General features: G+C 44.5%; 3 protein-coding genes across 5 annotated transcripts in view; all 3 read left to right on the forward strand.

The window, feature by feature from the left end:
• The first annotated feature begins 66 nt into the window (after window positions 1-66).
• Window positions 67-2,690, forward strand: rsl1d1 (ribosomal L1 domain containing 1). Of its 3 annotated transcripts, none has more exons than XM_079183233.1 (9): window positions 67-142; window positions 414-553; window positions 639-777; window positions 962-1,110; window positions 1,200-1,301; window positions 1,656-1,809; window positions 1,953-2,081; window positions 2,177-2,320; window positions 2,436-2,690. In XM_079183233.1, the coding sequence occupies exons 1-9, from the start codon at window positions 104-106 to the stop codon at window positions 2,559-2,561; spliced, it is 1,122 nt and encodes a 373-aa protein (XP_079039359.1). In that variant the 5' UTR covers window positions 67-103; the 3' UTR covers window positions 2,562-2,690. The 3 variants fall into 3 exon arrangements, with proteins under 3 accessions (XP_079039359.1, XP_079039360.1, XP_079039361.1); XM_079183234.1 differs by having other exon boundaries at window positions 2,439-2,690; XM_079183235.1 differs by having other exon boundaries at window positions 1,716-1,809.
• A 1,738-nt stretch (window positions 2,691-4,428) lies between these two features.
• On the forward strand, window positions 4,429-5,749 carry LOC306713401 (transmembrane protein 238-like). Its single transcript, XM_079183075.1, has one exon. The coding sequence runs from the start codon at window positions 4,510-4,512 to the stop codon at window positions 4,996-4,998; it is 489 nt and encodes a 162-aa protein (XP_079039201.1). The 5' UTR covers window positions 4,429-4,509; the 3' UTR covers window positions 4,999-5,749.
• Window positions 5,750-8,089: 2,340 nt separating this feature from the next.
• The window catches only part of snx29 (sorting nexin 29), a 118,532-nt gene continuing 99,481 nt past the window's right edge, over window positions 8,090-27,140 (forward strand). The window contains exons 1-13 of the mRNA XM_079182051.1: window positions 8,090-8,172; window positions 9,880-9,944; window positions 10,456-10,508; window positions 11,061-11,185; window positions 13,065-13,245; window positions 13,484-13,554; window positions 14,537-14,797; window positions 15,739-16,132; window positions 16,725-16,837; window positions 17,250-17,346; window positions 17,508-17,590; window positions 22,306-22,369; window positions 23,043-23,171. Of these exons, the coding sequence (XP_079038177.1) occupies window positions 8,166-8,172; window positions 9,880-9,944; window positions 10,456-10,508; window positions 11,061-11,185; window positions 13,065-13,245; window positions 13,484-13,554; window positions 14,537-14,797; window positions 15,739-16,132; window positions 16,725-16,837; window positions 17,250-17,346; window positions 17,508-17,590; window positions 22,306-22,369; window positions 23,043-23,171 (1,643 nt within the window). The 5' untranslated portion in view covers window positions 8,090-8,165. The remainder of the gene's footprint in view (window positions 8,173-9,879; window positions 9,945-10,455; window positions 10,509-11,060; window positions 11,186-13,064; window positions 13,246-13,483; window positions 13,555-14,536; window positions 14,798-15,738; window positions 16,133-16,724; window positions 16,838-17,249; window positions 17,347-17,507; window positions 17,591-22,305; window positions 22,370-23,042; window positions 23,172-27,140) is intronic.

The following is a 27,140-nucleotide window of genomic DNA, read 5'->3' on the forward strand; positions in this document are numbered from 1 at the left end:
GTGTCCAGAGCTCTCGTTTAAATAAAGTTTTTTTTTGTATTTTGTGACGTGGAGAAGACTGATTGCGCATGCGTGACTACGGTTCACACGTGAAGCAGACAGCATGGCCGACGTAGTGGAGATTGCGTTAGACAGGGCACAGGTAAAAACACTATTTTTGCTGCAATACAGTTTAAACTCTTTGTAAATATGATGTCAGTTGATAGAAGTTTACATGTGTTTATGATAAATCACGATGTTATGAATCTACAGCGACTGTAAGCTAGCTAGTATCAGCTAGCTTGTTTGCTAGCTGACTGGTTTAGCAACGAGGCTAATGGCACAGCAACGAGCCCGAACTCTGGAAGAAAACTAAAGTTTGTCGGTGGGTTTTTTAAATTATTTTATAACTGTAGCGTTAATGTCTCAACCAGGTGAAAAAGGCCGTCCAGGCATTGCAGGCTTTCCTGAAATCCAAGTCCACCGGGGACTCCTTGTTTCTGGACGAGACTCGACAGATCAGCCTGCTCTTCACCCTCTGGAAGATCCCCAAAAAGCCCCAGACCATCCGCATGTGAGTCCACTGCCTTCGTGTAGCCGATATATTTGCTCTCATCTGAACCGATTTCATTGATACTGATGTCTCCTTCCACCCCCAGTCCCTTGCCCCATGGCCAGCGGCCCGACACAGAAGAGGTTTGCCTCTTCACCAGAGACGAGCCCAACATGACTTCAGAGCAGACCCAGAGGTTTTATAAGAAGCTGCTGCAAGAGAAGGGAGTGAAAAACATCACTGAGGTATGCACACAAGTACAATAAAACACAAACATACATTCTATTACAGCAAGGTTGACTGACTAATCACATTTGCTGGTAACTCCTAAAAAACAGTAGTTTTTGGCAGCGGAGTATGATTTTGGTCTACATTAAGAACTATTGATGGAGGAACCACAATCCTAATGTGTCCCTGTATCCGGAGCAGATCATCCCGTACAAGGTCCTGAAGACGGAGTACAAACCGCACGAAGCCAAGCGTCGTCTGCTGGGGAACTTCGACATGTTCCTTTCTGACGAACGCGTCCGCCGCCTGCTGCCGTCCCACCTCGGGAAACATTTCTACCTGAGGAAAAGGTGAGACCCTTTTCTTCCACTCTTTGGTACCAACGAGTTGTTCTTTAGCCGCAGTAGATGGATTCTTACGCCATTCCTGTCGTTCCCAGAGAGCCGCTGTGTGTGAACCTGCAGAGCAAACATCTGGCGAGAGACATCCACAGAGTCATCCAGGGCACCAACCTGAAAGTCACCAACAAGGGCAGTTGCTGGTGAGATTTGCACGACTGCTTTCTGTGTTCCCAGTGAAATATGAAAACAATCTTTTTTTCAGCTTTGGGAAAACATATTTCCCTTAGTATTGCTTCAGCACGATGGGAAACCAAACGTTTAGAGTTTCACAGAATGTTTTTATGTCCTCAAACATGAATAGCACCTCAAAGCAACCCGGTCGATTCTGTGAAGTGTTTGATTTGGGCAAATGCTGGTGCCATAGAGATTCAATGTGAGACCAGATGGACCTCCTCTTCCCGTGGAGCTCGTCTCTACAATTTTGATACACAATACGTTACGTTCGCATTAAAAAAAGCTGCATTTTATACTGCTTGTATTGGTGCTGTTTGCAGCGTCACCTCAGTTTCACAGAGTAACGCTGCGTTTTCGCACACGAATGTCCGGTATCTTAGCATGGCGCGCGTTGCCCACGCCGGCATGACTGCAGACGAGGTGACGGAAAACATCGAGGCTGCATTCCAAACAGTGGTGGCAAAACTACGCACGGTGAGTTCCCTGGATAACTTCCAGCTCAACGTCTCTGTGCGTGTGTATAAGTAACATATATTGTCTTATTCTTCATACTACGTTGGTCTTTGCTGCTGCTTCCTCTTCTCGTGTATGTATTATATTTGCGTTGCCGTTTACAGAAAGGACCCGTGATAAAGATCATCCACATCAAGAGTCAAACATCAGTGGCCCTGCCAATCTACAACTCAGACCTGACCCACCTCACTGTGCTGGAAGAGGAGGCACAGGCTCTGCTCATCAAGAAAGAGGCGAGAACACGTTCATACTCGCATGTTCATCTCGTGTCCGAGCTTCATTTTGAGAAACGTGTTAAATAAACAGCCAACATGTGTGCGAATTACAGAAAGCTGCGGCCAGAAAGTTGGAGAAGGAGGCCGAGAGGGAGCTCATGAAGCAAACCGTTGCCACCGGAGAGGAGGAGGAAAAGGATGGCAAAATCCCACAGCTGGTTCCCATAGAGACACCTAGCAAAAAGCCTAAACTGGAGGTCAGTGCTGCTCGTCTTAACATTCAAACTAATGTAAATATTGTAGCTGACCGGGGCAGCGCTGTCGTAATAAGTGGACTGCAGACCCTCATCGCCTTTCTTTCTGTCTTTGTAGCAGCAGCTGGAGAAAGCTCCCAAAGCCGCTCAGACGAAGAAGACAAAGAAATCACCGAAGAGACGGACCAAGAAGGCCGGCAAGACCGACTCTAAAGTAAAAAGAAAAGTTCCTAAAGTGAAATGATTCTCATTACACATTACACATTACCTTCTCTACAAGGACGTATTACACAGGATCGTTCACAGAATTATCATTATATTCAGTCTGTTGTTGTTTTTTTGCTTGGATGAAGCCGATAATAAACTTTATCTAAAACTATCCGTGGCTATGTTGTGTTCTCTACATGTTTTTTAACAAAAGACCTTCGTCACAGCAGACGCTTTTGTCAGAGCAGGAAAAGCACGACTGGAACTAATATCATAAATGAAGTCTGTTTTTATTTATTTGTATCAATCAGCCATCATACATAGAGACGGAGTCCTGAGACTAGTGCGGCTTACATGGAGTTCATCCCGTATTAATAATTACTTATGTCATATTCCTGCTATGTCAGTATGAATTCCTCAGGAAAACTTAATCCATGAAAGAGATGACAGATTTATTTGATTATCATTGATTCGAGCAAAGTTAAAGTAACACCCAATGTGATGAGTTTTCCAGGAATGTATTTCTCTAAATAGGAGTCAAACACGTCAAGAACTTTGTAGAATGACTCGCTGAACATTAATAAACCGAATTATGATTCATATAGCTTTTATTTAGACTGAAGCCTTTGAGCACTTAAAAATAATAAACACATGGATTCAAGTCAGCAACGTCTCATTTCAAGGTTGAAACCATCCGTCTGTACACAACACTGAATGGTTTCATACACAGAATCTGTCCACACACCTTTTATATCCTCAAACATCTGAAGTACATTATCCTGGAGACGTGTTTGCTCGTAGTGAATGTAGCCGTCAGAGCTGTGCACGTAAAGCTGCTAGCCGTATCAAATGACATGCCTATTGTTGACTGGTTAATACTCGGGCTTGTTCAGCTGCCGCTGCCTGGCAATAATGCTGTGTGAGCACAACTGCATCCTCCTTTTGAGGCTTTGCGTCTTCACAACGTTTCCTAAAAAAAAAAAAAATACATTCTGCACACAAGCAGATCTGAGACACTGAAATATGAGTTTCCCTACATTTCTACACACGGCATGTTTGTCTTGGATGTGAAACGCAACAAGATGGTCACTTAAGTGGCCGGCCAATCGGCGGTGAAGATATCGGTTGTTCAACAGGTGGGCCGAGTCTGACTGTCCGTCCAAGCTCTCCCTCTGCTGTGTGGGTGTGGTGGGCCATCTGGAATTACAGTGTTCACGGGCTGCTGGGCAGGAGAACGAGGGATGCATCATGCGAACACTCTGATCATACAGAGGATAAAGCTCCTTGGTGTGACTGTCGTAGAGCAGGCGGCTGCATTGCAACGGGGACGAGCTCAAGGGAAGGTCTGGACGATCGGCGGCTGGTGTTCCCATTATTCATGTTTTAAAGGTTCTCAGAGGGCAGAGACAAAGCGGCAACAGGGCCATTGTTCTCTTCAAAGCAACCATGGAAGCAATTGGAGAAACTTCACTTCCAGATGACTCTGGGAGTCTGAGCCCGTGTCCGGACCCTCGCCCAGGCTGGGCCCACCTCCACAAACCCATCATTGTGATGGTGATGGGGTCTCTGATGTCTGCCGCGGGCGGACTCCTCTTCCTGCTCCAGTCCCTGGGGGTGACCGAGGCGTCCCGCTCCGTAGCCTCGGCCTGCCTGTCCTTAGGGCTGATGTTTGTTGTGATGGGTCTCGTCTGGATCCCCGTGTTGAACGAGAAGCAGAGGAGGAAACGGTACAGCCGGGAGGGGGGGCTTGACTCCGCAGTGTGAAAGTGGACACACTCATTTTTGTCAGTGATGATGCAACTGTTTCCTGTGAAAAACGTCCGACACATTCACAAAGCTGCTGCGGTGCTTGCTGATAACCGCCTGCGCACGTTGCACTTTGACCACTGCAGGTTTGTCTGTGAGTCGACGAGGATCGCGCTTCACTGGTCCCGGCAGCTGCACATCTGGACTAACTCTGCCTTCGGAGGAGCTCCGCTGCCACCATGTCAACATCTGTGCAGGTAGAGCCATTCGCGGAGAGAGGCTACGGAGGAGTGGGCCGCTGCAAGTGCTCGTTCTGGTTCGCGGTGGCCCACGACATCGTCGGCGTCTTCATCATGATGGTGGGGGTGTTCGGAGGGCTCGTCATCCACGACTTGTTCATCTACGCGGGGGCGATCGTCATCTTCCTCAGCCTGATCTGGTGGGTGTTCTGGTACTCCGGGAACATCGAGGTGCCGCCCGAGGAGCTGGAGGACGACGTCGGCCTGATCAAGCTGAAGAACCGCGGGCTCAGCCGGGTGGTGAGGCGCGTGTCCGACCGCTTCACCAGCAGGATCAGGAGCTCTTTCGGGAAGAGCGGCGGGTTCATCAGAGAAGACCCAACAGGCAACAGCAGGCCTTCAAACACAGAGGTGTCGCTCTCCACCATCTATGACTCGACCATCACCTCCTCTAATAAAGAACTCGTGAGAGAGACACTGTCAATATGAACTAAACCCCTTTTTTATGGACTGGAAAGGACACACTGAACTTGGATCTTTATGTTTGTTTTTCTTTTCTCGTCAGTTTATTCTGTTGAAAGGGATTTTGTGTTTGCACCGCTAACATGCCACACTTGTAATGATTAGACAACGCTGTAGTCTTGTCTAGATAACATCAACATGCTCTTATCTCGCTGATAAGATGTAAACTTTGCACACTATTACACAGTGTTGATTTAGAAACCACAGAATTCTCATCAGTCATGTTTGGTTGATTCAGAGATATTGCAGAGTAGGGATGTGATGAAATAAAGCTATGATAAGGGACTAATTAGGATGAAGGCTGATTGTGTGACCAGAATATTTATATTTATAGCTGCCTTTTTTTTTTTTAACAAGGACACCATTGGAAATAAACCAAATGCAGCCAGAAGGATAAGTCATGCAGTCCTTCCATATTTATTTTTATATCTCATGTTAAATTGAAGCTGTAATCTCACCCGTCTCTACAGTACATGTGTCGATCGCCATCTGTCTCCAACTGCACTGAAAAGTCTCAAGTCTGACAAGCTGATTGTGTGTTTTCAATGCAGTCGAATATTGGACAGTGAGCGGCTTGCATTTATTGTTCATAAATAATGTTCTGGTTCTGGGCTGTGACTTCCTTCCTAAGACATTTATGACTAACCATCAATAAAGCTGTACATGGTCGGAGTATTTCAGTTTCCCCCTCTTTCATATTTATTTATTTAACTGTCTCACAGCCATCTCCAGCTTCCTGGAGTGTAATCTCTTCATGTACAAAATATACTGAATTAATAAATGTATCTTGCTCTCTATATGCATCGTTGCTAAAAAAAATGTCAGCATACAAACAGCAGTAGTTGTAGAGTATATAGTACACAAAGTTCTGCTTCAACTGTCAAAACTGTAGCATCCACATTAAGGAAAGAATCTAAAGTTATCTAAATCTCAGACAGTCTCTTTCACCTTTGATCTGAAAATATCTCATGTTTGTGATTTCCTGATAAAACGGCAACTCTCACACACGCGCGCACACACACACACACACACACACACACACACACACACACTCATGTGTGATGTACAGACACTAAAGCCTTAGATTAGATATGACCAAAGTGATCAGAGTACAGATTGAAGCGGACTGTGATGATTCTCAGGTCATCTGATTACCACTGATGGAGTCATGTGATAAGTTAGTGGCTCTGTCTGAATTAGTTGAAGGGAAGAACATGAAATGTCACACCATACTGTCACATAATGGCTGTTCTCTAATCTGCTGCTTTTTGTTTGATTTGCAGGATCAGAGGCTATTTCTGAGTTGTTAATGTATTTGTTATAAACCAAAGTATTGGACAAATTGAAGTTTAACCTGATGATGGCGCTGGATAAAAGAGTCTGAGTCGTGCGTGATTACAATTCCTCCTGAGCCTGATCCCGCCCCCCAGAGGTTGATTGATGGGCAAGTATCATCCTGAAATAAATACACCGTGAAAGAAGAAGAAAGAAAATGAAGAAGAAAAATAGAAGAGCCAGCCTTCAAGTACATACTCAGAATACATGGAAGCAAAAGAATATAATGGGAATGCAGTTTTGTGATAATACACATACGTATTTATTTCAGTGGATATATATTTCAAATAAATTGGATGGAATTTTATTTTTTTACATTTGCTATTTAACTATTTAAATTATTAGATTAGATTTAATCACTTATTTATTCACGTCATTGTCAATTTATCAATGTATTCATATTTGTATTTAGCTTGAATATATTATGCAGCAGAATAAAAAGATACATTCTGAGAGAATAAAATGTTTCATGGTGACATTGATGCAACCAGATTTCTCATTGAGTCACTCAGAAACATTGCAGCTGCTTAAGACCTGTGTGTGTGTGTGTGTGTGTGTGTGTGTGTGTGTGTGTGTGTGTGTGTGTGCTAACATCATTATCTGAAGCCACCAAGAGCTTTGAGGGTTTCATTCTCAGATTTCCATTCAATTGCATATTCTCAAGCAGTTCTCAGGCGTTGATTGCATATTATACAATTTTATTCAACAAGCAATTCCACGTATGAAATAAATTAAATACTCCTCGTCTGGTATTCCATATTCCCAAGTTGTCATTAAATGTACTCTGTTTTCAATTTAAAGTCTTAAAAGGGTTAGACCCACTCACTGTGTTACTGCATCAGCTGGACGTTTCACGGTTTAAAGATTTAAATACAGGTTTAAATATAATTCACAAAAACTACATTACTCCAAAAAACAACCATTAAAAAAAAAGAATATATATATATATATAAATGAATAATGATAATACCAATTGATAAATAAATATAAGCAGATTTATAGCAATATAAATAAAAAAAAATAATCAGTGAAATAGAGGGAAACTAGTGAGACAGATCCATTTATATTTGGATGTGCAGTTATACGTAGTAAAAGGTCAAATAACTCCATTGAAGGAAGCAGTGAACAAGACAAGAACGACTGTAAACACTTTACCACTAAATAAAAATAATACTAATGTATTTTATTCCTTTTTAAAATAAAAAGGAGGTGAAGACGTGTTAATGTTGCTTGAAATACACAGACATTTCATGTCTTTTTTTAAAGAATCTTTCTGCATAATATAAAAGGTTAGTCTTGTAGTTCGACACTTCCAACAGCAAAAGACTACAACTCCCACTAGGCCCTGCCTATCATATGACCACTGTGTGTTTTGTCACGTGACCTTGACACTGCTCAGTCCTCCGCTTCCCGTTCTTTGCGGCGGGTCAGGTCCCAGACTGAAAACACCGCTTTCCTCTTCTAACCAACAGCCACATTTTTAAAAACGGATAGTTTCGTGTCCGCGAAATTGCACTCCGGCTCGTGCTCAGCACAGTTCCGCTGCTTCTCGCGCTTCGTACAACTCTTTGCATGTCAGCCTGTGGTAGACTCACAGCGCCCAGCGGCTCCCCGGCAGGCCTCTCCGTTCACCGTGCGAGCATCCGTCCTCACGCCGCGGTTGGGTGGCTCCGGCTCGGCCGCGGAGGAAGCATGTGCCCGGTGCATCGCTAGCCACTGCTCTCATGATTCAAAGCGACCACACCGGTTGATGAACGGTTAGGCTTGGATGTCACGGCTGCCGGAGTTTGGCTGTCAGAATGAACGGTGAGTGTTGTGGTGTCATTGCCTTTCGGTAGTCACTCTGCCACTAAAGCACCTCATGCAGGAGGAGATGGAGTAAGTTGCTCGTGCCTTCTGTGTACATGCAGTTTGGTTTCTGCTGACTTGTTAACGGCAGATACTTCCCCAATGTTAACACACAGCACGGCCTGTCTGGTCTGTCTAACCTTAGTGAACCGAAAGAGAAAATACAAACACCGCTCAAAAGTACTCTCTAAGGCGCTACAAGTTTAAACTGCGTCCTGTAAGCTCAGTCCACCGCCACTGAACCTCATGCTGTTCAGGTCCACTGTAGACAAACCCGCAGAACACTTTGTTCGGTTTGTTTTGAAGTGACAAGTCACCACGTGAAGCAGTTCTCTCGAGGCTGCAAGTAGCCTTGGAGTTTGTGGAAGTGTGGTCGGGACAAGTTGCAAGTGTGACTCCCATGGAAACATGTGGGTGGAGGAAAGAGACTGCTCCGTGCAGCGTCTGTCACTCAACTGCCGAGGTGCTCTTTAGCAAAGCACTTGTCCCAGAGCTGGTCCAGTGGGCCAGCAGCTAGAATATTGTGGTAGAACTGGAAAACTCCTGTTCAATATATATAACAATTTAAATGTGAATAAGAGAAAATGCCGGGACGATGCACATACAAATACCATATGGTGTCATTTCAATTACTAAAATGATTTTTGAATTGTTCGTTTAGTCAATAGAATGTCAGAAAATGGTGAAAGATGTTCACCGCTGTGTCCTCAGAGGCTGATGTGATGCCTTCAGATGTCTTGTTTTATTTGACCCATGGTTCAAAACCCAAGAGATTCAATTTATAACGATGTATTCCAGAGAAAAGCAGCACGTCGTCACACTGGAGGAGCTGGAACCAGAGAATAGTTGAGTTTTACTTCAAAAAATGGACTCTAAATATATTATCGAAACTGTTTCATTTACATTTTCTGTAACTGTGAACCAAAGTCATTATAGAAGGGCACTCTACACATTTAGTAACAACAATAGAAAGACACGTACTATAACATTACTCTCATGAGACGCCTCTTCTATTCTCCCCCCACCGTGTCAGCTTTCAGTAACCACTGTGTAGCATTAACAGCACAGCTCCTTCAGCGACTGGCTGACGTTAGCTTGCTAATCCCGCCATGTCATCACGCGACCGTTGCGTTGGTCACAGAGAATGAGCAGAGCAGCGTGACGGGTTCCTGCTCCCCGCCGCTGGAGACTACAGCCGGGTGGAGAGCACACGGTCGCTCCGGAGACGGAGACGGAGGCGGGAGGGTTGCCAACGCTGCGGCGGTCCTTCTCCGAAGCTGGCGCCCGCTCTCCTCCCGGCAGAGGAGTCTTTCAGCGGGGAACGAGTGAGGCTGAGGCACCACCGGGGTGTTATTTCTTTTGATAAACAGTCATTCTTTATTTTTTCATCCAAAAAGTATAGTTTCCTCACAATGAACTGTTGAATGTTGCAGACATACTGAATGTTTTTTGAATCCATAAAAAGGATTTCTCCATTATATTCAAACCGTGTTTTTATACCGACTGCGAGGGCCATGATTTTCTTCAGCAGTTCGTTTCCTTCTTCCCCTCCTCTCGGACATGCATAATTAATACAGGAACAATGACTCTGTAATTGATTTCCTGAATCCATCGTCAAACTAAATTTGGGTCATTTTCCATAATCTGTCTGTTTAACCTCTGCAGGCACTCAGCAGAGTGATACCAAGAGACAGCACCTCCTGGAGAGGCTGCTGGATGCTGTCAAACAGGTGAGTCACCCGTCCACCCGCCCGCTCTTTACCTGGGAGACGACATTGGTGCCAAACTTTGTCTCAAAATCTGCTCTGGCTTGTGTCACCTTTTTAAAAGTGTCTCGAGTCGATGGCCTTTAACCGGAAACGAGGAAGTAACTCACCGTTGGTTTGTGGTGTCAGTGTACCTTTTAGATGCTTTCTCTACCGTTTACCAAAACACCCTGGAGGAAGTAAAACTGAGCAGTGTTTACAAAGCTGATCTTCTATTGAATAGAGTGCAAATATGTTGAGCAGATTTGTGTCGCTGAGATTTTAGTTTTTGTCATTGTGTGTCATGTCCTTTCCCATAGATAGAGGGACAAAGAAAGTGAGGACTGCATGTACAGTATCAGGGCTAGCCTGGTCTATTATATATATATATATATATATATATATATATATATATATATATATATATATATATACGCTGAAGAAAGAAGTCTTTATTTCACAGGCAGCTATTATCATTCCCTTCATATCTTTCCAGTGCCAAATCCGCTTTGGAGGAAGAAAGGAGATCGCCACAGACTCAGACAGCAGGTAAGAGAAGCCGCCGGTCGCCCGAGACATTCCTTCGTTGTTTCTGTGTTTATTCGGCACCCGAGAGGCTGTTTGCTTTGCGCGCGTAGTTCCAGGTCACGTGATGCTGTGGCGCTTCAGGCTCCAGTATCTTACGTTCAGCTTCTTCTGTACAGCGATCCGTCAAAAGCTAAAATCTATTTTATACGCTGCAATGAACTAAATCACCTTATTTTTTTGGGGGGAGTTTGAGAGATTTACAATATCTTCCATCACATCTGAAGCAATAAGAGGGTTTGTATGTGTAAGAAAAACGATGTACCGGCCTTGTTCCATCAGAGCTTAACACAGTCAAAGAGAAATATTTGATCAAAGTTTCATATCCTGTGCTGCTCGGATCTAATTTTGAGGTTGTAGCTACAGTTTTTGAAATATGAATTACAATTTCATCTTTCCATCGGAAGTTTAAAGTGCAGCTCTATATATTGAAGTGGCAATAAAAAAACACTCAAATGGGGGGGGGGGGGGGGGGGGGGGTGCACATAGTGGTGTAACGTGTCTTTGTCTCTGCAGGGTGATCTGCCTGTGTGCCCAGTTTGAAGCGGTGCTGCAGCATGGCCTGAGGAAGAGCCGAGGCCTGGCTCTCACCGCCGCCGCTCTCAAGCAGGCGGCGGGCTTCAACACCAAGACCGAAGCAGGTACGGCGCCTCACCGGCCGCATGGGCTCGGTTAAAAATCACGGCAGCGACTTAACTTTAACCGCCTGGAAATAAAAAAAAAAGCAGAGCTGAGAAGGCTAACCTTGCTGCAGGGTAACGCAGATGTGTCAGTGGGAAGCTCAGAGCTGCAGGATAACCATACACACACATACACACACACATGCACAGTCTAGGCTACAGTTCAGAATGGCATGCACAGGAATGTCTCTGCTTCCCTGCTTCACTCTCTCCGTTGTGCTCTGCTTCCTGCCTTCAGATCTCTGTCTCTCTCTCTCTCTCTGTCTGTCTGTCTGTCTGTCTGTGTCTCTCTCTCTCTCTCTGTGTGTGTCTCCGCCTGTGGTGGGCAGCACACCTGCTGTGTTTTCGCGCTGCTAAAACGTACATGTCTGTCATTACAAATGCACGTTGTGTGCTCAAGGACTGTTCAAAACCCACAGACGTTTGTCAAAAAGATCCCAAAGATGCCAAACAGCCTGTGGCATGCTGAACTACGGGGAGAGATGATCGCTGGTACTGAAGTGCAGGAGACATCTGTGATGTTGCCAGTTGATGAAATAGTGCAGCCATAAAGAAAACAACGTGGTTTGAATATTTTATTCATTGTACACTGATATGATTAATGTGTTGCTGTAGTGAAGAGTGGGATAAACATAGATAGATGATGTACAGTATGCGATACGGTCATGCTGTGTGGAAAACATCCTCCTTCGCCTTCTCCCTTATTTTCAGGATTTTTACCTTTTTAGTTCACGCTGTGGAAGATAATTGCATTTTCTTTTATTATAGCCACCCTTTTATAAGTAGCCTCCAACTGTCTTCGTCCCACTGAAGAAGTCTCGTGTTGTTTTTATCTGTTGCTGCTGAGATTTGTTCCCAACCCTTTTTTTTGTGGAGATGAACTCAAGCACCCCCTCAGTGACGCCACCCATCATGTTACAAATCTGCTATTTTAGCTATTAATTTAACTGTTAATCCATTAGTGTTTGCATTTTAATCAGCTAATTAGTTAAACTTTTTACCCTTAACGTTACTGTTTGGCAATTTATTTAAAAATCTTTTAATAATCAAAGTGTAATTTATATTCTATTAAATTATCTGCAGAAGCACCCCTGACTGGGAATCTCCATGAGGAAATTAACGGTAAAAGTAAAAGCTTCCAGATTCAGTTTTACTTGCAGCCACCAAAGCCTATAAAGACCTTTTAGAGACATTAGTTTTACATTCTACTAAATAGTTTCTACTGTGTCAAATGTAAGAACCTTGTGGCTCAGATGGAGGACAAATGCATGGCTTCTGTAACGGCCACCCCGTCATAAATATTAGCATATCTGACGTTTCCCTGTATTTCACAGACAATTAGAAGAAAGGATTGTGGCTGGACTCGTGGATTTGGAGCTCCCTAATGAAGCCAAGCCCGCTGACAAAGCCAGAAATAGCAGCCATCATTTTAACCCCTCGTTGTGAGGTTATATGCTAATAATATGCATAGCACTCCTCTCTTCCTATTAATTACCACACCTCAGCAAACTTGACATTAAAAAAAGACCCCCCATACGTTTCCTTTTGCCTTTTATCTTTTTTCCCGGTTTTATAGAAAGTACTACGTTTGTGTGAGTTCTGCGGTGAGCGCAAAATATGTAGAGGTGACAGGTCAGAGGTCAGGATGGAGCTGCTGAAAGGAGGTGTAGATCTATATGTTAATGAGAGAATGTGCTGACTCTCGGCGGGGGAAAAGTGTTTTTGCGACCTTTTGAACCTCTTGAGTAACTCATGAACATTTGTTTTTCACAAATGAGATGGAACTTATTCTCTCCCTCTTTGTCCCCTTTTTTCCCTCCTCCTCCATCTCCTACACCAGAGTTGACTTTCTGGTTCTATGTGAAGGAGCATCTGAACCGCCACGAGCTCCAGCGGTTCTACTCCCTGCGCCACATCTCCTCAGAGCTGGGCCGCGGTCGTGCCTGGCTGCGCTGCGCCCTCAACGAGCACTCGCTGGAGCGATACCTGCACACGCTGCTGGCCGACCGCCTTCGCCTGGGGTTAGTACACTGCGTGTCTGTGTGGATTTTACGCATGATTTCTTTTGGACTTTCACTCTAGCTCAGTGAACTCAATAATAAAGTTATTTGCAATTTCAGTGTGATCTTGCACGCTCTTTTCATGCATTATACTGACACTTCAAAATCAACTGACTTCCACAGTTCTGCTCTGTAAAGCTGGTGTTTCCTCTCTTTGTCCTGATCAGAGATGTAACTTCACCTCCTCCCTGTTTTCTAGAACTTACTATGAAGACTGGGCTTTTATTCTCGATGAAGAGAGAGCCAGTATGCTCCCCACCATGGCGGCAGGTGAGGTTGTGTTTTGATGTTGGAGATATTTTCAGGGTAAAAGTACTGAACGCACCACACTGTAGTAGGGATGTGGGTTTGTCAAATGCTTAGCCACGCTAGGGCCGTGGCTAATTATTAGCATTATTCTAATTTGAAATGCCACTCAGAGGGGGAAGTGAACACCTTACATTAGTTAGTGTAGCATGTTATGCTAACATAGCATGCTAATATGGTCATGTTAGGCCTGTGCCCTAGTGTTTTAGTACAGTTAGTATTTTTACTAATTATTTCCATGTAATGTAACATTAGCATAAACACAGCATGATATGGTCATTTTAGCATTTCAGTTAGCATGATAACATGTTGCAGTTTGTATGTGTAGCATGTTTGCATGATAGTGTGCTAACAATAAACTTAATGGCCAACACACACTCCTTTAGATTCACAGACGTTCCTCTGGTGCCACATTCACGCCAGGCTGTATTTTTTTGCCCCATTGGTGGCTAGGGTCTAAAAACAGCAAATTGGTGTCCCCGTGTTTTATCATCCAAATATTGTGTCTTCCGCTCTCTAATGAGCATTACAGCCTCACTTTGAGGCTCATTGAAATTTAAACATGCTTCACACAAACGGAGCCGCTGTAAAAAACATTAACTGCTTTTGCACTTCACTTGTTTAGCGCGACTGGATTTGGTGGGAACTGAAGTCCTAACCCTATTAGTGGTCATGACTGTGCTCTTACTGTTAAACTATTGATGAGCGAAACTCGGTTGAGCATAAACTCTAAAATATTAAGAATACAAACCACTGATCTTGTGCCAGAGCTTTTCCTCTCTGTTCATACACGGGCAGATAGGCTGAGTTCATCTTAGGTTGCCCACTCTTATCTGTGCGCGTCCAGAATAAAGCTTACAAAGCACTTTGCAGAAGTTGAATAGCTTTATATGATTTTAACGAGACTGATCTGCAATGAACTCCCTCTTTCTGCTGCGGTCTTCAGGTCTGAACTCCATCCTGTTTGCCATCAACATCGACAACACTGACCTGAACGGCGGGGTGACGCGAGGAGGGGGCTCCTCGGTGTCCCACCTCCTCAAGGAGTCCACGCAGGGCATCGGCAGCCTGTGGAAAGAGTCCACTCAGGGGGTCAGCAGCCTGCTGCGAGAGATCAGCACCGCCACGGCTGTGGTGCCCGGCTTCACCCCCAGAGTGGACGGGGCCTCAGACCCGCTGCCTGTCCTGCCACGCAGCAGCTCGGCTGGTAGGAAAGAGCAATATTTAATAAACGGAACAATGAATTCATAATACAATACAGTAGCCATGCAAGAAATGCATAGCAGCTGCATTTTTGGGGCCTTTTATTTCAAAAATCAAACATTCCCTTGAAACTTAGCATACATGGCATCTACCTTTTGGGACTATTTCCCTGTCTTGTAAGTTGTTTCTGTTATTTCGTCCACCCTTCTACATCACAGTCCTCTGGCTCTCAACATGAAATAAAACCTGCAGGAGGATGGACACATGCCATATTTTAGTATTGCAGCTTGCTGTATATTTTCTCCTAGAGAAGTGTCACAGAACCGGCACATGCAGTAAAACAACATATGCTTCAGTCGGAGCATGTATAATGAATGCACCGGTGGAACAAATCTAGTGGATGCAACACAAGGCGTCTGCAGCGGAGTGCTGCGTCAGTGAGGAAATCCCCCATGAAATGAATAAACTTCCAGAGTGTCGGTTCCTTGTTTGACCTCATTTAGCCGTCTGCCCCGGTCCATCCCGTCGGGGACAACTTGCAGCGTTTTCTCTCTTTTATTTTCTGCTCAGTGGGATGAACAAGCTTTTAAATTTTAACTGTGTGGTGCTAAAACTTTCCGCTGGACTGAATGTAAATTCTAAGCTGCGTGCCAACTCTTGAAGGTGGAAACCCATTCAGATTATTCGCTGGTAGGAGACGCGCTAATTCACTGCCTGGCCTTTCGGTCCTGAAAATAGAGAGCCACAGAAAGTGTCCTTTTCAAAGGCTTAATTGAACTAAACTCAAGATGCTGATGTCACCAGTACTAAACCTTGCTGCATGAACATTTGGAGGCAGCTAGTCTAGACAGGTGGAAAGCACTGAATTCATTTAAGTTTCACTTTATTCAAGGTAGAAATTGAGGATTTTGTTCACTCCCTTTTCCATCTTTTTCCCCCACCCAGACTCCGGGCTGAGGAAAGAGCGCAGGAGGAAAAAGAAAATCACCAACATCATTTCCTTTGATGACGGAGGTGCGGAGGATGAGGAGGAGGGCGAGGAGGACCCCCAGAAGATGGGCGCGATGAGGAAGAGCCACACTGCTCCTGCTCAGAGCAGCGTGGAGGAAGGAATAGACCCTTTGGAGCCGGTCTTCTCCGAGTCGCCCGCCCAGAACGGCACGGCTGAGCCGGGCATAATGAGCTGGGTGGGGTCCCCGCATGCCTCTCGTTCTCCACCCAGTACTTCTCCTCCTCTGCCTGACAGTAAGGGTATAGACAATGAGGAAGAGGAAGAGGAGGAGATGTACAAACCCAGAGCACAAACCCAGGAGGAGGAGAGGAGAAGCAGCTCTGATCAGTGAGTCCGATGTCTTCAGTTGAATGTCAGGTTATAAAAAGTATAAAGAGAAATATTCCCATTTTTTAAGATTTATTGCGACCGAATTTAATGTGGGTTCGGGACAAAATACCCTTGGAGGTTGTTCATTAGACGCACGTGAGATCATGAAAAAAATCCGGTTTTAATTAAAAAGTGCTCATCTTTGTGGTTTCACCCTGTTTTATTGGATGAGTTCTCAAATGATGGGCTGCTGGAGGTGATTAGTAGGATCCAAAAGTCAGTTTCCTCTGGGCACATTAAGTGTTTTTAATCAGAAAACAAATGCACACACAGCCTGAGTACTTATGGTTCATCTTCAAGATGAACCATAAATGTTGGTCTTCATTTTCCAATACACAGTGCAAGTTGCATTATTTTGTAGTTCAATAAAATGATCCCCCCTCATGCTGGGAAACTAGGTTTTACCCGCTGATTTGGCTTGTATATATATTTGATTATATATCCGTAAAACCTCCTAAGCATCATGGGAAATAGACTCCAAAATGTGTGGTGCAGTCCACACTGAGGCAGAAGTGGCGTGAACAGTACTGATTGCACGCTCTTGTTCTAGGGTGGTGGTCGGCAGCCTGTCCAGTGTGTCCACCTGGAGCCCCCTACAGGTGATGACCGAACACAGGAGCGCGGACATCCTCATTCCTCTGAACCCTGCAGACTCTCAGACAGGTACCGTGGTCCTCAAAACACGACAACACCACAGCTGCAGACTTAATTCACAATCCTGCAGCTTCAAGGAAGATCGAAGAACATTAAAGCACTTCCGGATGCACTCTGTTCCCAGATCAGTATATTATTTCCTGAGTGCTTTTAGCCTACGCTGCCACACTGAGCCTCAGTTTACATCGCATAGGTTTTTTAAAATATAAATATGTATATAAATCAAGAGTTTAAGTTGTACTGTGGAAGCTCTAGCAGCCCTAAGAGCGCATTTTAAGATTCTGTAATGTTTGCTCGACTGTTTTTACTGCTGACCACAGCTGCTTATGGCTTCAGTTCAGGGATTGGATGTCAATAAGATGGAATCACGGTACTTTCTGTGTTAGTCTACACCTTCACTTTCACTTCTATTTGGTTTCAGTGAGCTCTGTGGAGGACACAGCTGCGTTTCCTGCTCAGCGTGAGTCAACAAGACCGGTGGGAAACTGCGAGAGCGGCAGGTCGCCACTAACATTCAAGTAAGACGTCGTTTCAGGCGGGACTTGCTCTGCTGTTGTGCGAATTCTTTTCAGTTTAGGGCAAACTATTCGTCAGATTTAGCTGCAGGACTAAACAAGATAAGTTTCGCTAGTGCAGGCTCAGCTTTCTTCGCAGAAATGAATTGTAAAATGTGTTGCAGTATGGAGTCCAGTCCACCGACGCTGTCAGCTCCGCTCTCCGGTGTGCTGCCAACATCTGGTCTGCCCGAGTCCATGACAGTGGGTGAGTGTTTCTGCTTTTCCCCCCACCTGTCTGCCTCTTGCTGTTCCTCACTCTCTGCTGCTCTGCTAGTTGGGTTTGTTACCAAACCGGTTTTGTGTTGTGAATCAGCATTTTATGCCACAAGTGAGCTAGCACAAGACAGCGGAACAGTGTCTCTGCACTGGACTTCACACATAGAAATGACATCACCTCGACCGGGGCCACTTTAAGATTTAGTCAAAAAAAAATGGAATGGGGCAAGTGAACATTTGCTTGGTAAGATTTCTTGAGTAAAGTGCAATTTTATTATCTATTTAAAAAGAAAACTCATTTCGAGCTGCATTGCACTAGTATTAGGAAGTGTTATAATAAGCCTGCAATGCTCTAAAGTTAACTTAACAAGATATTCAAGATGCATTGTTTGAATATAAGTCCCTATATCTCACTGATTTGTAACTTGATAGGTGATTTATACTAAGTGTTATGAGATATTTTGACTAGTAATTAGACAAATATACTTTGTAAGATTTAGCATAACTCCTTTGAGTTTAGGGCCTAATAGGTGAAGTCCCTTAATGTCTTTGTCGCTCCAAGGATTAATGACATCAAACATGAAAATTATTATTTTCCAACATGACAGCAAAAATCCCATACGTCGAATCGCCGGTTCCTCTTGAGGCTTTGTCGGAAGACAAGCTCATCTTGGAGTGTATTCCCAAGAAGTTTGAGATGATAATGAATCCTGTGGAAGTCCTGCCACGTCTTCATCTGGAAATGTCCCCAGCAGCTGTCGTCTGCAGCAAATTCAATCAGACTGTTACTTTCAAACCTCGCTGTTTTCCCCGTGTGCTTAAAGTGATCTAATTGCTACGAGCGTGCCTTTACTGTGCCTTTCAGTTCCAGAACATTTCCATCATTCAAAAAACGATCCACCAGGTGGCACTGTTGGTCCAGTCAGATCGTGTTTTCTGCCTGCCGTTTACAACAGCTGTGCGATTTCAGATGTGCATTAAACACACAGTGATGAGCACTTTAATGTGTGCGCGACTCACAGCACACACGGATTTTGGGGGGTTGGTGTTTTCTGCTCGGTGCCCTGGAGCTAATCAGACCACAAGACTCTCACACTGATGCTATGTGATACCTTGGATTCTGTGCGTGTGTGTGCGTGCGTGTGTGTGAGTAAGCGACAGAGAGCTCGGGGAGGAAAGGTGATCGAGCTGCCTGTAAGGCCTGGATTGAGCCGTCGTCCAATCTATTAGCCCTGAGTTAGAGGAGGTCGCAGGGTCAGGGAAAGGGCTAGTGGGAGCTATAAGAAGAATCTCAACGTCTCTGTTGTATATGCAGAGAAAATAGTCTTCGAGATACCGAGATGTAAAACAGCAGACCAGTTGAAAGTCAAATCCTACCCTGAAATACTGTAAAGCTGTAAAGTCGGTTTTCTTTTTTGTGTCAGTCCCTCACAATCAAAGAGCAAACAGCTCCTTTCCAGACTCACTGACATCCAACAGTCTCACAGGAAGAAAGCCGTCGCGGCAGAGGCAGAGTTACCAATTTCCATGCCTACCGTCTGCTCAATAGACCAGAATGCAACGCAGCCAAAACAGATTTCTGCATTTTGAGCAAATGACCGTGACTTTTTCTCGACTGGTAAAAAAAAAGAAAACCTCTCTCTCTCTCTCGCTCTCTCTTGCTCTCTCTATCGCTGGCTCTGTTGCCTTTTGCTCTCTCCGCCTCCTCGAGTAAACCATAGCAACAAGTTACTGGCGCCTTTTCCGGAGAGGGTTGCTCAAAGTTGACCCGGGAAATTTTAGCTTTTAAGCAAGTCAAACACAACGGTTGTATAATGTCTTCCAAAGTGACCATCATGATGTCACAGGGATGCCATGAGGGTTATCTCAGCTTGGGCTCGAAAAGAAGTCGGTAGATACGAGGCGCTAGGGGTCAGATGAAAGACCTTTGAGATGCATCATGGGAAATGTAGGATCAAATGTTTGTTTTTTTAAGGTCTCCTCCAAAAGAATGCACATGCAAAACTAAATAGCTTGAGCGTGTTGATTAAGTCATAAATTAAGATGAGCAGTTGATTGTGCGTGGGCAAGAGAGTAATAAGACCTTCTATGAATAGGACAATACATCATTACTGTGTGTGTGTGTGTGTGTGTGTGTGTGTGTGTGTGTGTGTGTGTGTGTGTGTGTGTGTGTGTGTGTGTACTCGGTGCTTAAGATTGCTACAGCTGTTAATGGCAGTGTTTGCCCCTTTTTTGTGATTAAGGCTTTGTTCCCACACTCGGTCGAATACAAAGCATGCAGGATTTTTATAAAAGGGTGTTCGGTGTTGAGCGCAAGCTCTCCCTCAGTGATTTCCTTCTGGCCTGACAGCGTGTGAGGCCATCAGTGCATTGATTGGCGAGTATGGAGTCTATAATTCACAAGACACCTCGATTACATGGCCTAGCTCTCTGCTAATGCATCTATTATTGGAACAATTGAGCTCCGGTGGACACACACACACACAGACACACAATCTCTTCCATGTGTGTGTATATATATATTTTTCAGCACACACTTCTCCCAGCAACGGTGGCTCTGACACACACGAGGACAAAGTTGCAAGTGCGTATGTACTTCCGCCTCACACTCGCTCTTGTGCTGTAATTTGTCCGTGCACGTCTGCAACGACGGAGGGGCGTCCGCTCCACTTGAAGTCCCTAATGGCTCGCCTGTGGCCCCCCCATCCCTCCGCTGTGAACGTGTGGTCGGACTCGAGGTCACTTTTATTTCTGGCCTGCTGATGTGGAGAGCAGAGCTGTGGACATAATAGACTTCCGGTTTCCTCCCCTGATCTCTGTTGTGCTCTTCATCACACTCCTCTTTCTCCTCCTCCTCCCCCTACCAGGCTCGTAGCTCGGGGCTGGAGGAGACCTACTTGTGTCTGGGGCTACATCGACACCCTACATTAGTTATGAGAATAGAGTTGTGGTCTCTGCATGTTGTGTGTGTGTGTGTGATGGTGGAATGCAAAGTGCAGGGTAGATTAACTCCTTGTCTCATGGTTGTTATTTTTGGAAGTCCTGGTAGCAGCCTAGTTAGGGGCTTTGAAACCTTCATGTGCACCTCCCAGCGTAACTATGGAGATGAGTCACTGTACCGCCACACAGCCCGCCCCAAATCTGTCCTTTACATCAGCATGGAGATTAACATCAGCCAGCAGCTGACTGCTAGCAGACTTCGGCTGCAGCTGATACGGTTGAACTGGAAAGGATACTGAAGACTTCGGAGTGAAGTTGCTGCTCTTTGATGTTTTGTTCAAATTTGCAGAGCAAATGTCCCTTTATGTTCTTTCCCGATACCTATACCTCAACTTGTGTATCGGCCGATACCGAGTAGTGCGTTAAAAACATTAAATATAAGTGAATAATTCCCTCTGTAATGTATTTATATTGCTGTGAAAACATCTCATTCAAACAGTTTCTCGCCAACAACAAAATTTACATTTGAAAACGTCATAATTAACCTTCGCCTGATGCTCAGTTTTACTGAATGGATCTTGAACGCATCATACTGGGACTCGATGCTAACTCCATTAACGTTAGCCGTTAGCTCCGTCATTTAGCCAAGCAGGACTGTGCTGCCCACCAGCGGCTAACAGCTAACTAGCTTTCCTGTTGCCGATCTTAACACAGATTCGTTGTTCACAATGTAGCATCATAAGGGACAAATAGAGAGGGTTTAACCACAGGTGCGTACCACTAGTTTGCACATGTGCAGTACCGATGGGTGAAGCAAATTTGAAGCACTCAGCAGTTTTCTTCTTCTCAGGGTTGCAAATAAAAACATCATTTAATCTCATTTTGTGATGCAAAAACTCTCTAAACGGATACGAGTGCTGCACATAATGTGCGTCGTCAGTAAAACATAATTCAGTCACTAGATGACTGTACAAGCCGTCTTTTGAGACACTGTTTGGATTTATTATTAGCAAAAATTCCAGTGTTTTGAACCCCCCCCCCCCCGTAAAGCCAGAGCACCTTACAAGATCTCAGCACCGAGTCAGTGAAACATCAGAAACCATTACCCAGGAAATTGTTTTGGGTGACAGCTCTGTTACATGGACAAATTTGAGATTAATATTATATTTTGCAGCAGTCAAGAGAGGAACTTCCATTAAATCAGAGGTGGATGTGACAGCCCATAATATGTTATTAAGGGCAAAACATCAGCTGAATATATCAGTGAATTCATCGGAGGGCGATACTTTGGCTGTTAACACAATAAAAAAAATGTCTGGTTTTGAGACGTATGAGCCAGAACGGCCAAAGAAGACGCCGGTTTCCTCGTGCTCGACCGTATGATGTCTTGATTTGTTCTTTGTTGTGAGTTTGGATTCATATTTTCTTGATACATAGTTTAATGCAAACGGTAGCCAGTGTTTGTCTTCCCCGACATTTATCTTGTGTTAGTTTCTTTCTTCCTTTAGTAATAAAAGTCTTCTCTGTGAGTGAAATAGATATCATCGTGTATAACTTCTGTCAGCTGGAAACCAGATTTTTTTATCGAAGCAGTTCATCACAAGGACGGAACAAAAAGTGCAGCATTAAAAGTGGGATTCTGTTATTTCTACATTTTGAGAACGGTGGAGTATTAAGTTTATGCATATTGCTGTGTGTAGCGACGGCGTGTGTTTTGTGTATCGGAGGTAGTTTTCCTGAAATCTGTTCTCTTTTCATCTGCAGTGGAGCTGCGTCAGGCCATTGTGGCCATGATGAACAGGAAGGACGAGCTGGAGGAACAAAACACGTACGTTTTCGATGTGTTCTCCTTATCTGCTGCTCGCAAACCTCCACACAACACACACACACACACACAGACTGGAGGGAGACATCAAATGACCTTTCTGTATAAATTAAGTAGGCTTGTTTTGTTTTTATCCCGAGACAAGAGGGGTTTTTTTTGTGCCAACTTCAGGGGCTGGAGACTGTTTTGTTGTGTTTTGTTTTGAGCATTAAGCCACCGGAGACTTTTGTGATTTACGCAAATGAACAACTGCTGTGCAAACTGCAAAGCACACAGTTCAATAAGAGTCTGTTGTAATGACCAAAAAAGCACGGCGTTATGTTTACACACCTTTGCAATTAATCCAAAAAAAAAAATGTGAATCTTCTGCCAAGCCGTATTTAGATCTTTATGATAAACTGTGATTTGTATTTGTACGTGGGGCATTAAGATAACAGCGATGCAATCACAGATGGCTGTTGATTAAGTGTTTTGTATCGGAGCTGAGTGTGACTGCAATTAAAGAAGCTTAATAATATTTATCCCATCCACTGTTTATGAAAATAGCATCACCGGAATGTCAACATTTAGCACGTCTAAATATATGGAGGATTAGGTCTGCACAAGATGTATCAACCTGAGGGTAAACGGCACAGAAAATACACAGGTCCGTGATCCGCTTCGTGTGTTTTGACAGGTCTCTTCGCAGTCTGCTGGATGGGGAGATGGAGCACTCGGCAGGCCTGAGGCAGGAAACCGATTCACTGAAGAGGAAGCTGGCAGAGCTGGAGGAGAGACACACAGCCAAGGTCCAGACTCTGGCCAGGTAAGAAACAGCTGGGACGCCTGCAGAACGTACACCAATGATGTCATTTCAGCTGGTATGGAAGATTAAAGCTGTACGTGTCAAAAACAAATACTAAGAAAAACAGAGGTGAGCCATTTAGTCAACTAATCAATTCAACTATAAAATCATCAACGTTATAATGTATAATCTTGTAAGACATTTACCAGCCAAAATCCTCCAAAATCCCCGTCTAATGCATCCCAAATATGAGGACGTTCTGCTTGTCTTTATTTACAGTAAACTGAATATTTTGAGAATGTCACCTTGGGCTCTGGGACATTGTATAGACCGAATGGTTAATTGATTTATCAAAATGCAGCTTCTTAAAGACGTATTATATCTTAATACCCAGTAAGGCCCACATCAGACAGAGCGGTTTATGTTATTGTCACCAAATGAGGGCTAATGTTAGCTTAAAGCAAACCATGAACTGTATGCTACCTAATGCAAAGTTACTTGGATGTTGTTTTCTCCACCATCAGCTGAACATGAGAGTACATGTATGACGTTATGACACATTTGATGAGACCTTTTTCACAGCAGGCATTTAGCTTCGTCATCACATGTTACAGTCGTTATAAACGTTATTAGTTGCAGTTTGGGAGCTTTTGTCTTCTGTAACTACAAATTAAAACCCAAAACAGTCAGTAAACATTGTGTACAAGCTTTAATACCGCCAAGGACGTTCATGTCTTGTGATTAAAGCTGCTGATTGTGCCGCGCCGTGCCTTATAACTACAGTAGCTGCCTCAGTGTTTTACACATAATCTCAGTAATTACCACTACACCAGTAGCAGGAGCCTTACCCAGACAGGAAAGGGAACTATATTTGTACAACTGTCACTGTTACCGGTATTGGAAATGCCTCGGATGCAGCCTAAAATGCTAGATCGGATATCGGCGAGTAAGCGAGTCCATGCACTGTTTCGATATCACGTTTCCATGTAATTTATCTGCTCATTCATGTGCTGCACAGGAACAACACGTGGTGCTTGTTACGGATCCGTACGACTCACTCGTTTCGGTGCTTCCGTCACCAGCTCAGCTAGAAAAGATCGCAGCGTCTGAAATGGATCCAAGTAGCTAACTAGCGAGCCATGTCGCTTCTTTCTCGTCTCTGTTGAGAGTTGCACATGTGAAGTAGCGATCGGGGAGCTGCTAGCGGACAGTGTGACGTTAGCAGGAGCTAGCAAAATGTCACCAAGTCGGCAATATTTCACACTGGAAAATCCCACCAATAGAACGGCGACGTGTACAAGGGGTGTTCACGTTTTACATGTTTTAAGATCACTTCACAGGTTTCGTAGTACACAGCTGTTAAAAATCAATATAATATATATATATTTTTGTTTTTAACACACTGGTTTTGGATCTGCTGATACTCAAGTTCAGGTGTTGGAATCTATACCGGGAAGCGAAAACTGCTTTTAAACTTCTCTACTCATGGTGAAAAGTATCAGAGGTCGGATGTAAGAGTAACGTTTCCCTTTCAGACCGAATTGTAGAGTGCTACGTTTCCTTCGGTCAATCGCACATAAACGCGCTTTTATCCCAATAAGCGACCTCCTACCGCTTCCCTGAACATGAGTTGAGTCACCTCAGCATTTACAATCGATTACCCGTATGCCAGAAGTCGTCAGTCGAGCCCTGATTCCTTTAAATAGAGGATTACTCATCCCCTCAGCGGTCTAAACGGAACGGCGCAGCAAGCGTGCGTTCACATAGTAGCCTCCTACAGTTAGTCAAGCCACCAGCTGGGATTGATCGAGTGACTCAGGTTTTGAGTGTGTAGGGACCGCTAAAGCTTATGGCGAGGACGGTGCAGTTGCTTGTGTGTGTGGGGGGGGGGGTTGACGACTTTCATGTTCACAAGGAACAATTTAATGGAGTTGAAATGGCACGAGAGGTTCGAGAGAAAGAGTGTAAGGGGGACAAGGGATGGCTCACTCACTGTGACGTACGTTGCGCTCGTCCGCCGCGGCCAAACGCGCACACTCGAAGACACACACACACAAAAGCCTCTTCGACAGTCCGCCGCTTAAGTCTTAAGTGCTGCTTTTTCCTTCTCAGCCAAATCTGTCTCGATCAATAGCGGCTATAAATACCCCTGAAGGAGCAGCTATAGCCACTGAATGAGGGCTGGAGAAGCTGTCAGCCTCAATCAGTGGAAGAGGTTTGCTATGAATCCCACAGTTCTTTGTGATTCACTCGCACTCTGGGGGGAATCGGAAGTCAGTAAGCCTGACGTGAAACCTGACACCGAACTGTAACATGTCGCTCGCCGGCGGACCGCTAGCTGAGTTGAGCTAATTGCGGCGTTACTGAGACAGATTGTCGAATCTGTGCAAAAACAAAAAGTTCAGGTTAAATGTTTATCTTCAGCACCAGATGGTCCCCGTTGTTTAAAGGAAGAGGCTGCCGCTCATCTGCTTATTTCAGTGCTTCTCCTCGTAGTAGTACAGTAGAGCAGAACCCAAACCCGTGTGTGTGTGTGTGTGTGTGTGTGTGTGTGTGTGTGTGTGTGTGTGTGTGTGTGTGTGTGTGTGTGTGTGTGTGTGTGTGTGTGTGTGTGTGTGTGTGTGTGTGTGTGTGTGTGTGTGTGTGTGTGTGTGTCTTGAGGCCCGGCTGTATATGGGGGTGGCAGAGGATGAGCGAGTCGCCATAGATAGATTTCCGGCTGACGTAGACTCCGGCATGAAGGGGAGTGGGCTAAAATGAGCCCGCTGCTCACTTACTGAGTTACTCACACACAAAAAAACTCAAGATGTACAGCAGGACCCTTACTCACACAGGCATCCAAATATAACATGGAAATGACACATAGCAGCCCACATCCTCACCCTCAACTCCTACCAGACTGCAGGAATCCGAGCGCACATGTAACAGATGTACGTTTGCGTGCACAAGGCGCGTCAGATTGCCTCCGGAGGAACTTCACCGGTTTCAACAGCAAAGATCACAATATTATCGACGATATTACCGATCAGTGTTGTGACAGACGTTAGCGGATCTCTCTTAATGCCTTCATAATATACAGCATTAACACACATTCTGACTGACCAATCATTGGTAATGTGACACTGATAACGAAGCTAGTAGACATTGGGTGGTCATTTTACTCTGCTGCAACACTGAGGTAAGGAAAGAAAATTCAAATGCAATTCTTTGCAAACATTTCAGCTGTCAGGAAATGCATTTTCTGGTAAATAAATGTCCCTTTTGAATATGTAATATATTCAAGAAAAATTGATATATATATGCATATATTATCTCACAAAACACATGGAAATTTAGCTTTTAGAAAATAATCACAATTTAAAGGCAATGTGGTTATGAGTGGGTCTCAGTTCTGTTTGTAAATTTTGCACAATATGTACAAGACACACACACACACACAGGCGATTTGATACAAATCGTTCAGCCCTACTTTAGGTTTAAATATGTTATGATAACCAAAATCCCACTCGATATCTGTCCTCACGTCTCAGAGCCTTTTATTTAGTTACTATCACTGCTAATTATAACAGACATTAAGTAGTTAAAAACTGTGGCTTTTAAAATAGATGTCCCAAACCGCACACACGCACACATGTTTACTTCACATCACTTTTGGGGACATTAAATAGTCTTGTGCCCCTTTTTTAGACGTCAGTTGGCAGAGCAGGCAGCAGGCCTCTGGCAGCAGGAAGACGGGAAAGCGGCCAGTCGAGTGGGCTCGGTCCGGGAAGTGGTACCTCATCACTGGAAGAGGGGGCGGTTGGACAGGAGCAGATGCCTTTTTCTTAGCTGGCTGAGCTGCCGTCTCTTTTCTCCAGGCAGTCTGGTACAGCTGATCTAAGAAGTGGCAGAGAGAGCGGCTCTGAAGTTTGCCCAGTTTACTTGTTAGTTTACTTGTTGGGAGTGTTTAGGCTCACTGTTTTCCTTCTTTGGGAAGTCAATTATATATTA

The sequence above is a fragment of the Pholis gunnellus genome, assembly GCF_910591455.1.
Source record: "Pholis gunnellus genome assembly, chromosome: 21".
In the NCBI taxonomy this organism is placed as follows: Eukaryota; Metazoa; Chordata; class Actinopteri; order Perciformes; family Pholidae; genus Pholis; species Pholis gunnellus.

Bases quoted from the DNA above. Each gene is read 5' to 3' on its own strand.
- rsl1d1 (XM_079183233.1), top strand. From the start codon at position 104: ATGGCCGACGTAGTGGAGATTGCGTTAGACAGGGCACAG. The intron at 1,810-1,952 runs GTGAGTTCCCTG...TGCCGTTTACAG, and splicing joins TGGTGGCAAAACTACGCACG to AAAGGACCCGTGATAAAGAT. The intron at 2,321-2,435 runs GTCAGTGCTGCT...CTGTCTTTGTAG, and splicing joins GCAAAAAGCCTAAACTGGAG to CAGCAGCTGGAGAAAGCTCC.
- LOC306713401 (XM_079183075.1), top strand. From the start codon at position 4,510: ATGTCAACATCTGTGCAGGTAGAGCCATTCGCGGAGAGAGGCTACGGA.